This window comes from Lupinus angustifolius, chromosome LG05 (genome assembly GCF_001865875.1).
Source record: "Lupinus angustifolius cultivar Tanjil chromosome LG05, LupAngTanjil_v1.0, whole genome shotgun sequence".
Lineage (NCBI taxonomy): Eukaryota > Viridiplantae > Streptophyta > Magnoliopsida > Fabales > Fabaceae > Lupinus > Lupinus angustifolius.
Genome location: NC_032013.1, coordinates 11,162,356 through 11,174,764, shown reverse-complemented (window position 1 = coordinate 11,174,764; position 12,409 = coordinate 11,162,356). Strand labels below are relative to the sequence as shown.

The following is a 12,409-nucleotide window of genomic DNA, read 5'->3' as shown; positions in this document are numbered from 1 at the left end:
TACATCATTGTTTATTCCTAGATCAATGATGCACCAAGAAAGATTATCCATATTCGATTTCAAGTTTAACTTCCTAGTTAAACTTAGATCCAAGATCAATAATCTAGAAATTAAGAAGAATCAAACATTAAGCAAATGATAAACTTTCCAAAATCAAACAACAAAACATATTTTCAAATTGAATCCAAAAATACAATAGTTAGAAGATTACATTTCAATCCCAACATAGAGAGAATTAGCCACTCATCATATGTATTATAACACTAGAATGATGTAAAATACAAGAAAATCTAGATCTAAAGTTGTTCCCACGACTTCTCTCCTTCTCTCCCGTGTTTCTCTCTCTAGAATGTATGAAGAAATTGCTTTGAAACTTATTGGAACCCCCATCACGTTCGTGTAACTACCTATATCTAGTTCAGAAATTTTGCCTCTCGCTCGAGCGAGAGAGCAAAATTCAGCATTAAGAAACTCTTCTAACTTGAGCGACAATTATGGATTGGGTGAGACATTCAGAGTTTTGAACCTGTCTTTCTCGCTTGAGCGAGGTGATCTCGCTTGGGCGAGAATGAGACAAAAAATTTGGTCTCTTTCTAACTTGAGCAAAGTCCTCTAGCTTGGGCGAGATACCAATGCTAATTTTTTCACAAATCTTCTTCAATTTTTAGCTTTTTCAATCTCATTACCTTGCAAATGACACAACATATGTAAACTTCCTAAGCAAGAAATAATTATATTAGATTCTTTAGAGTTGTACAAGCACTTCATCATAACTAAATTATAAGTGCCCACTTAACATTTTCCATCCAAGTTTTATCTAAAATTACATATGTGGTGACCTTCTTTTATCTTTTTGTTCTGAGATTGGTTTTTATTTAGTGTTGCTTATTGGTCATGATGATGGAGGATTGCTTGCGGTGATGGTTGTGCAAAGAGATCAAACATCTATGCATTCATTGAATGTGAGTATTTCGTCTTGCATATTGAAGCAATAGTCATAACTTTGGTGAATTTGACTAGATAAAATTGTCAAGCACATGATAGTACATTTTTATGATGAAATTTTCATGAGACACATGTTCAAAAACCCTACAAAAAACACTTGAGAAAATGATGAGATTAGTGATCCTCAAATTCAATGGTTTTCTTAATTTCGATGTGTTTGTTAGACTAATTGGGATGGAGCTTTGAAATGTATGATTCGTTAAATTGATTATCCTTTTTAATTAAAACTATTACTTGAGTTTCCTATGAGTCCTCTCTTCACTTATTTTGAATAATTTCTTATGCCAGAGTAATTACTTTAGGATAAACAATGTTTAATTGTAGGGAAGTTTGATAAGCCTATTTTACGCCTACATTTTCATGTAATTTTGGATAGATTTGTTATGATTTTGAATGTGAATTAATATTATTCTCATCCAATTTCACTACATATGGCAAAAATTACATTATTTGTATGGAAATCTAAAAAAATTGAAGTTTTTGCTAAAGATCAACCTGCATAGCTTAGAAGGACTTATGTTCCAATCATATAGAAGTTTTGTTCATGATGACGAAGAACCACCCATAACTCGGAAGGACATATTTTCCAATCATATAGAAGTTTAGTTCAATGATTTATTTTTTAGGTACTATCAAAAGTATCTTCTGACCTTTTTAGGTAATGGACTAATCCCTTTACCTTTTTGGTTAAGAGACTAATCATTTTCAGGGTTTGTGGCTTTCCCTCTCAACAAGTGTCGCTCACAAGAATCAAACTCTCGACCTTGAGGACCTAGTGTGGCATTTCATTCAACCAAAATAGAACGATTTTCCTATGTAATTGACAACAACCTTTCCTCATATCAGATTTTAAATATGTGAAGACATGGAACATCAACTTGAAAACCCTAAATGAGTGTTTTTGTTCTCTGAGTATAGTCATTTCACCTCCTAAAAAGTCTATAAGAAGAGGTTGTGGTTCACATTTTGGAATCAATTGGAGACACAATAGAACTCCAAATTAAAGCTAAAAACTCATAGTTATACACATGAATAATATATGCATGATGCTGCTCTAATATTGTAACAAAAAAAACTCAAAATTGTAGTGCATATACTAAAGTCTTTATCTATCTCATTTCAACGATATTTAGAATATTTTGTCGATAACATTTCTTAATTGATTCATTAATGCAATATTTATACACTATTCAAATTGTTATCCCACTTTAAATATTAAAAATATTTTAACCAAGAAATCAAAATTAGAATTATAATTCATTATTTCAATATGAAATTTCTTATTATATATTAATTGATTTTTAATTTATAAACATGTGCATTTGCACAAAATATTACTAGTTTATGAGAAAATTGTGTTGCATGCATTTGATAAAATTATTACTTGGGTTATTTTTAATATAAAAATCATCTATTTTACATTTACAATGCTCATGATCAATGTATTGTTAGGTTTCATCAATGAAGAACGAAGAACGTCACTTTTTTCATCTAAGTCGAAACCATATACGACCAAAATGAACCGAGTTAATAAAGAAACACATGCAACCATGTTAATTGTTACTGAATATTTGTACAAAATGCAATTATTCTCAAGCCTGCTCCTAAATCGGTGTGATTTGCTAATGCCAAATCCAATACCAATACCTTAAATTATGTATACAATGCTAGCCGACCAAATAGCACATGAACAAAAAAAATGTTAACTATATATATATATATAGTGTAACATATATGCACTATCAGTGTAAATATTTATACATAGTCCATACATTATCCACTATTTATTTGTATTACTTTTTTTGAAAAGTTAATAATAATAAAATATGAATGATGAATGCAAATCATATACTATCAGTAAATATATTTTTCATATATATATATATATATATATATATATATATGAAAAATATATTTACTGATAGTATATGATTTGCATTCATCATTCATATTTTATTATTATTAACTTTTCAAAAAAAGTAATACAAATAAATAGTGGATAATGTATGGACTATGTATAAATATTTACACTGATAGTGCATATATGTTACACTATATATATATATATAGTTAACATTTTTTTTGTTCATGTGCTATTTGGTCGGCTAGCATTGTATACATAATTTAAGGTATTGGTATTGGATTTGGCATTAGCAAATCACACCGATTTAGGAGCAGGCTTGAGAATAATTGCATTTTGTACAAATATTCAGTAACAATTAACATGGTTGCATGTGTTTCTTTATTAACTCGGTTCATTTTGGTCGTATATGGTTTCGACTTAGATGAAAAAAGTGACGTTCTTCGTTCTTCATTGATGAAACCTAACAATACATTGATCATGAGCATTGTAAATGTAAAATAGATGATTTTTATATTAAAAATAACCCAAGTAATAATTTTATCAAATGCATGCAACACAATTTTCTCATAAACTAGTAATATTTTGTGCAAATGCACATGTTTATAAATTAAAAATCAATTAATATATAATAAGAAATTTCATATTGAAATAATGAATTATAATTCTAATTTTGATTTCTTGGTTAAAATATTTTTAATATTTAAAGTGGGATAACAATTTGAATAGTGTATAAATATTGCATTAATGAATCAATTAAGAAATGTTATCGACAAAATATTCTAAATATCGTTGAAATGAGATAGATAAAGACTTTAGTATATGCACTACAATTTTGAGTTTTTTTTGTTACAATATTAGAGCAGCATCATGCATATATTATTCATGTGTATAACTATGAGTTTTTAGCTTTAATTTGGAGTTCTATTGTGTCTCCAATTGATTCCAAAATGTGAACCACAACCTCTTCTTATAGACTTTTTAGGAGGTGAAATGACTATACTCAGAGAACAAAAACACTCATTTAGGGTTTTCAAGTTGATGTTCCATGTCTTCACATATTTAAAATCTGATATGAGGAAAGGTTGTTGTCAATTACATAGGAAAATCGTTCTATTTTGGTTGAATGAAATGCCACACTAGGTCCTCAAGGTCGAGAGTTTGATTCTTGTGAGCGACACTTGTTGAGAGGGAAAGCCACAAACCCTGAAAATGATTAGTCTCTTAACCAAAAAGGTAAAGGGATTAGTCCATTACCTAAAAAGGTCAGAAGATACTTTTGATAGTACCTAAAAAATAAATCATTGAACTAAACTTCTATATGATTGGAAAATATGTCCTTCCGAGTTATGGGTGGTTCTTCGTCATCATGAACAAAACTTCTATATGATTGGAACATAAGTCCTTCTAAGCTATGCAGGTTGATCTTTAGCAAAAACTTCAATTTTTTAGATTTCCATACAAATAATGTAATTTTTGCCATATGTAGTGAAATTGGATGAGAATAATATTAATTCACATTCAAAATCATAACAAATCTATCCAAAATTACATGAAAATGTAGGCGTAAAATAGGCTTATCAAACTTCCCTACAATTAAACATTGTTTATCCTAAAGTAATTACTCTGGCATAAGAAATTATTCAAAATAAGTGAAGAGAGGACTCATAGGAAACTCAAGTAATAGTTTTAATTAAAAAGGATAATCAATTTAACGAATCATACATTTCAAAGCTCCATCCCAATTAGTCTAACAAACACATCGAAATTAAGAAAACCATTGAATTTGAGGATCACTAATCTCATCATTTTCTCAAGTGTTTTTTGTAGGGTTTTTGAACATGTGTCTCATGAAAATTTCATCATAAAAATGTACTATCATGTGCTTGACAATTTTATCTAGTCAAATTCACCAAAGTTATGACTATTGCTTCAATATGCAAGACGAAATACTCACATTCAATGAATGCATAGATGTTTGATCTCTTTGCACAACCATCACCGCAAGCAATCCTCCATCATCATGACCAATAAGCAACACTAAATAAAAACCAATCTCAGAACAAAAAGATAAAAGAAGGTCACCACATATGTAATTTTAGATAAAACTTGGATGGAAAATGTTAAGTGGGCACTTATAATTTAGTTATGATGAAGTGCTTGTACAACTCTAAAGAATCTAATATAATTATTTCTTGCTTAGGAAGTTTACATATGTTGTGTCATTTGCAAGGTAATGAGATTGAAAAAGCTAAAAATTGAAGAAGATTTGTGAAAAAATTAGCATTGGTATCTCGCCTTAAGTGACTCAATGGATTGTCTCCTATATAGGGTAAGATCTGATGATGGGTCATTTTTTCTTTATTTCCCAGCTCCATGATTGCTCTTTGGTTTGAGATGTCATATTTGTTGTAATTAAGAACTTAATTAATCAACTAAAATTGATATTTAAATCTATCTAATTGTACATTTATACATACACTATAGCCCTTACTCTAACATACTTCTACACGTATAATTAAGTGATTCATTTACATGCTAAAGTAAATTATTTTGATTTTTTGTAAAACCCATAAGGAGATTTGAGATATAATATTCATGAAATTCAAATAATATAATTTGTGATATGGAAATTTTTATAGAGATCATAGCATCCCCATTTTGTAAGAAGGTTCATATGAACATGTTGAAATTCGAAGCCATGTGTTTTAGCATGATACAACACAACATGCTCATAATCATTTTCCAACACCAACTCATTTTTCCCCTTCTTTTAAAATTAATTAATTTTCTTATCACCCATCATGTTAACAGATACAACCCATGAAAAAACAAGAAAAAACATAAAATATAACAAAAAAAAATACAAACCCATGAGCCAAGAACATGAAGAGGCTAGAAAAATTTAAAGGGCCACCGAGAAATATTTCGGTGCATGTATAAAATAAGGTAAAATGATTAAAAGGACCAGAATCATAGCTTCTAAATGACAATCTAGGAGAAGAGCATGTGCCTCACCTAATAATACATTAATAAAAACAAAAGCCTTGTCCCTAATTTTATTATAAAAAAGACCTTGTTCCCTCTAAAAATGACATGTGTTTTATATATTTACGTAAACCCAAGATTCTAAATTGTGAGTTACATTTTTATTCCAATTCGGACAAAAAGTAGGTTAATTAAGATAATCAAAATTTTAACATTTGTAGACTCGATTTTGATTGTTAGGAAAATTTAAAACATAGTTGTGACATAAAGATTCTAGCCATCTCATTAAGACCCTTGTCATTTTCTCCTCCACTTTATCTTTGTAGTTGTTTTATCACTCTTTACAATTAAGTATGTAATTATTATAAGTGTATGAAGGAAAAAAACTAATAGTGCATTGATCAATAAAAGCAATTTAAAAAAAAACAAGACTTTGCAACGAATGAAGGAAGTAATTAAATAAAGTAACAAACCAACATGATCATGATTAGTAATTTTGTTAAAAACAATTTTTAAATGGTTTCCTTGAACATTAAAGGGAAGCAAAAAAAAAGATAAAAAATGAGTCTTTGAAAACTATTATTCATTTAAAACCATATATACCAAGAAGATAAAAAATGTATACAACTCTATTCTTGCTTTGGACTATCCTTCATTATTATTATGACGTCATGTCTTCTTTTGCAATCCATGAAAGTGCTCTATGGTTGGAGAATAAGAAACAAAAATGGTGGATGACACTTTGATTTGTCACAATTTGGACTATTTGGCACATTAGGAACAAAACTATTTTTGATAATAAGATGTTCCAAGTAGATGAGGTGATGGAACTTATTTTTATGCACTCTTGGAGCATTCTCAATGCTCGCTTCCTTTTTTTTTCTTATTCACTTGTTGATTGAGTGAAACACCCATCAAATTGTCTCTCACTTTATTAATTTAGAAATTATGTGATAGAATTACCATTTGTTCTCTAATTTTTATCTTTTAATTAATAATATTTTTATTGCTGATCAAAAAAATCTTGATATGTCCAAAGTCCAAATCTCTAAACTAGAAAAGAAAGTGTGCATATCTATGGAACAAATCAGACACTTATTATTGTGATAGTTGTTTTTATTTATTTCAATTGTGCCATATCACATATAGTTTCTAAACATTTTATTAGAAAAATTATATAAAGTTATATTAATTATGTAAGATAGTTAAGATATATACCAAAGTTTCAATAGTCTTAAATTTGTATCATCTCAAGCAATATATAATCTTATTATTTTTTTAATTCTCATCCAAAGTTTCAAATTAAGGTTGGCTACCACATTATAATTTTTATAGATCAGATAAATCAACCACAATTTACCCCAATGGTACAGTGGTACTTTAGGTAGAATAGTTCAATCAGGATCACAATTTTACATTACAGAATAAAATATTTCCTCATGAGATTACTTATCTCCTACGGTTAATACAAGTATGATACTTATGCTATTTTGTTTAGTTTTAGAAATATTTTTACAGAAAATAATTAAATTTAACAAATATCACGATTTTAAAAATTGAAGGAGATAACTTATCTCTTTACGTCAATAGGTACTTTATTCTCTTTACGTTAATCATCGATGAATTTGAGGCCTACTTTCATTATTTACTATCATGTGAACTTGGATAATTCTAAAATTAGTCTCTTTCAGACAAAATTTGGTGTCAATCTCGTTTCACACATGAGTTGTATACTAATAAATCCAATTTAACATTGTCCCTCCATGTTCTCGGACAAAGTTACCTTATTTTTCCCCCTCACTTAATAGAATTTAGAACAGAAGAAAATACTTTACAGTTTAGAATAAATGATCTCAATCAAAACTTCATCATGGATGACATATTAATAACTTAAAATTAAATGTATTTATTTTAAATCAATTGTATGATTTGGTTTTTTATTGGCAAAAGGTAAAAGTTTTATTAAAAGTAAAAAAAAGTTACATATGCTTCAAAAAAAAGAATACAGAAAAGTGGTGTGATGATTTGGTTGAGACAAAAAACTCAATTCAAATAAATAATTGAATTCTTACCCATCTATCAATTTATCTAAATCCAAGATTTAATCCCAATAGATTCTAGAATCTCCTCAAAAGAGGGGTGATGATTTTTGGTTGGGTAATACATATAATAATTTATACTATGGAAGTTGTTATTAGGAATGGATATACACATTTCTAAGGTTTAATATTCTAGATAAGAATTACTTGTCTTCAATACTATCATATTCTTAGTCTCAAGTTTATCGTATTTTGTCACATGAATAAAAGAAGAATTCTAAAATAAAAAAATAAAAAAAAAGGTTATATTTTGATTGATTTGTGACATAAAATAGAAGAGAATTTGGGACAGGTGATCTCAGTTCCAATGTTACCTCTTCCACAAAAAAATGGAATGTCCATAATTTAGGATAATTCAAGTGGCATTGATGTAGTTTTACATAAAACCTAGTGGTTTTTTCATCCAACCCTTCAAATAAAACCCATTGCTCCCTCATTTGTTGTCCAAACCATCTCTCTCTCTCTCTCTCTCTCTCTCTCTCTCTTTTGTATTGATATATGAAAATGGAGAAGCTTAACCTCCTACTAGTATTATCACTCTTTGCAGCATGCCATGTCTCTTTCTCCATCACTGATGGTAAGCTTTACTTTTTAAATACATAGACATAGATATGCATGGTTCATCTAAATGCAAGGGTATGCAAAATTCAGCTATATAAGTTGCATGTCTCAAATCTCAAAAATGCTTCACAATTGTGGACTTTATTTTCATCATTAATTCTGCTTCAATTGCCTAACATTTGAATTTAAACTCAAAATTAACAAGAGTTACATTTATGTAAATGTTAATTCCTATAATCTTAAGTTTATCTATTTTTTTCTTGAGTGAGGATCTCATTGTTGAATAATTTATAAATAGCTCTATAAGCTATCATAGAGTTGTGATATAAATCCTAAACCCCATTAATCCATTGGAACTCACCTAAAGTGTTATATATTAAAAATGATATGTTGTGCTAATATGAGTTTATTTGTTAATTATTGGAACACAACTTAGTTTTTAAGACATTCTTATTGAAAATTTGAGATTATATATGATCAATTTGTATGCATATTAGTTTGTATATAACTATATTTTCTTTCTTAGGATATATTGAGAACGATATGCATTACACTTAATAAAAAAATTGCAGCGACATTAAGTAGGGTTTGCAGTTTGCATGTGACTGAAACATGTGAAATGCTTGTCATTGTGTGCTGTACATATATTACAGTCTGAATCTGCAATATCGATCCCTTTGGTCAGATCTTAAGGGCTTAAGCATTATCTTATTGTTTATAACATGGCTAATATAAAATTTTGAGATTTTTACCATGAAATTAAAGTAGTATAACATACATAGTTAGTGTAAAAAATATTTATATACCAAGATTATGTATATTTTGACATGCATGTGTGCTTTTATTTTAATGTTAAGATAAAAAAATAAAATAAATGTTTTTATAAGTCCACAAATTTTTTTTGGCTATTTCACACTAATTAAACTCAATTTTGATATATCATCAGTGCAAAATAATAAAAAAATATAAACCAACTATATATTATTGCACACAAAAACTAATGTTGTTGGCATAATTGATTAGTAGTATTATTCATGAGAAAAAAGATTTATATGTAATAGAATTCTATACTATCATTACATTATCCACTCTTTATTAACTTTTACATATAAATAATAACAATGATGATGAATGATATACCGATTATGTATAAATCTTTGCATTAATTGTGTACATATATTAAATTCATTATTCATTACATGAAAATAAAGATTACATATGATAAAAAATTTCAGGTTTGTTACCCAATGGAGACTTTGAGCTTGGTCCAAAATCATCACAACTAAAAGGGTCCTTAGTTACAGGTCACAATGCAATTCCCAATTGGACAATTTCAGGTTTAGTTGAATACATAAAATCAGGACAGAAACAAGGTGACATGGTCCTAGTTGTTCCTGAGGGTAGCTATGCTGTTAGGCTTGGAAATGAAGCTTCAATTAAGCAAAAAGTTGAACTTGTTAAGGGTAGATTCTACTCATTAACTTTTAGTGCTGCTAGAACATGTGCACAAGAGGAGAAGCTGAATGTTTCAGTTGTACCAACTAGTGAAAAAAGTGATTGGGGTGTGTTTCCAATTCAGACTATGTATGGTAGCAATGGTTGGGACTCTTATGCATGTGGGTTTGTAGCAGATTACCCTGAAATGGAGATTGTGATTCATAACCCTGGCATGGAAGAGGATCCAGCATGTGGTCCACTTATTGATTCTGTGGCATTGAGGGTTTTGAACACACCTAGAAGAACTAGAGGTCATTTTTCTCTCTATCTCTTTTATACTCGGGTTACCGAAAAGAATCGTCTATTAAAAATGTCATCACATTGTATCTAAAAGTTAAACATCATATTTTTTCTTCTATTTTCTATGGATTTAATATGTATATATTGATAGTGTAAATGTTTTTTACACTGTCAGTCAATCATCCACCATTGATTTATTAACCACTATTGACTCTCAAACAAAAGTAATACAAATCAATGGTGGATGATGTGCTGACAATGTAAAAAGCTTTACACTATCAGTGCACATATTTTAAGCTCATTTTTTTATATATATTTCTCTATCTAATACTAGAGAGGATTCTGATGGATGATTTGTATATTATACATTCATTCCTCAAATTAAGTTTGATTTTTAGGTGAGTTTTGCTATATTATCATAAAATATATATTTTAGTAGGGAAGAGATTCACATACTCAAAGAGTAAGTTTTTTAAACGTACTCCCCATCTTAGCCATCAATTCTAGGGAAATCAAATGGTTTGAATTAGTGAATAGATCTAAATCATTAGATATCCCTAGAATTGATGGCTAGGATGAGGAATAAGTAGATCCCCACTCATTTTATTTAAGTAATATCCTTCATACTTAAAAAAGAAACAAGGTAGATGTATTTAGAATAATCCTTTAATCTTCTTAATTAATAACTAAAAATATGAAGTTTTTATGTTATTAAAATATTTAAAATATATACTCTTAATTTGATAATCTATTTTAATTATAAGAATGATTTTTTAAAGAAAATAATTTTACTATGAAACGATTTAGCATTGCACTCATTATATATTTATATACAGAGTAAAACTTGCATGGATAGTGCCCAATAACAATAATAATATCAGTCATTAGAGTTACTAAAAGTAGTGGTTAAAAATATAATAAAAATCTTCTTAAAATTACTTTGATAAATTTTAATAAATGATATTGTTTATATTCATATGTCCCTATACAAGACTAAATTTGACAGGCTATTTGAGTGTTGTTGTACTATATGAAAATTTATGTATTTAACTAATATCTTAACAACATTACTAATAGTCATATTATTATTAACTAGAAATATTGGTTAGCTGAAATCTCCATTTAGAACTATTATTGTTTCATTCAAATATGATTTTATTCACACACTAAGTGAACTAAATCATACATTATTTTATAATATTTGTGCAGCCAATTTGCTAAAAAATGGAGACTTTGAAGAAGGTCCATATATATTTCCCAATGCATCATGGGGTGTTCTAATCCCACCCCACATTGAAGATGCTCATAGTCCATTACCTGGTTGGATGGTTGAATCTCTTAAGGCTGTTAAGTACATTGATTCTGATCATTTTACTATACCCAATGGAAAAAGAGCCATTGAACTTGTTGCTGGTAAAGAAAGTTCTATTGCACAAGAAGTTATAACAACAATTGGAAAATTTTATGAACTTACTTTTGATTTAGGTGATGCTAACAATTCATGTGAAGGTTCTATGATAGTTGAAGCTTTTGCAGGTAGAGATACTATCCAAGTTCCATATAAATCAAAGGGTAAAGGAGGTTTTATTAATGGGAAGCTTAGGTTCAAGGCTATGAGAAGAAGAACACGTATTAGGTTTCTAAGCACATTTTATACCATGAAGAATGATGGTTCACTTTGTGGACCCGTTATTGATAATATAAAGTTGCTTAGTGTTCGTTATCCTACACGTGCTTTATAAGGTTTCATGTTTAATGCACTCATAAGTTAAAGTGAAAGGCACAATATTCAAGTGGTTGGTCCATTTATTGAGCACAAATTTACAAGTTTACAAAGTTTGATGTTTTTGTGTCTTTCTATGTTTTCCATTTATATTTAAGGTAGAGGGAATTAGGTGCATGGGTTAATTGGTGAATGTGTTAAGAAAGATATGTGAATCAAGGAATGAATTTGGGGCTTTTAGCCTACATGAATATACAAAAGTTGTTTTTGAATTGATTGATTAATGTTTAGAGTGTAATATCTATATATTGTTAGTATATTATCAAATCTTCATTTGTATTTATTTATATTTAAATATTAATAATAATAAAATAAATGAAACGTGATGTAGTAATAATATGAAAATTTATCTTTAATATTTATCGAAGATATGAT

The 12,409-nt window shown here is 28.6% G+C and overlaps 1 protein-coding gene across 1 annotated transcript; it reads left to right on the top strand.

The window, feature by feature from the left end:
- LOC109347786 lies at positions 8,423-12,067 on the top strand. Its single transcript, XM_019587854.1, has 3 exons — positions 8,423-8,530; positions 9,750-10,262; positions 11,461-12,067. Exons 1-3 carry the CDS (start codon positions 8,452-8,454, stop codon positions 11,991-11,993), a joined length of 1,125 nt encoding a protein of 374 aa, XP_019443399.1. The 5' UTR covers positions 8,423-8,451; the 3' UTR covers positions 11,994-12,067.

Coding starts and splice junctions, on each gene's coding strand:
- LOC109347786 (XM_019587854.1), top strand. CDS start 8,452: ATGAAAATGGAGAAGCTTAACCTCCTACTAGTATTATCACTCTTTGCA. Junction 8,531..9,749: donor CTCTTTCTCCATCACTGATG/GTAAGCTTTACT, acceptor AAAAAATTTCAG/GTTTGTTACCCAATGGAGAC. Junction 10,263..11,460: donor CACACCTAGAAGAACTAGAG/GTCATTTTTCTC, acceptor ATATTTGTGCAG/CCAATTTGCTAAAAAATGGA.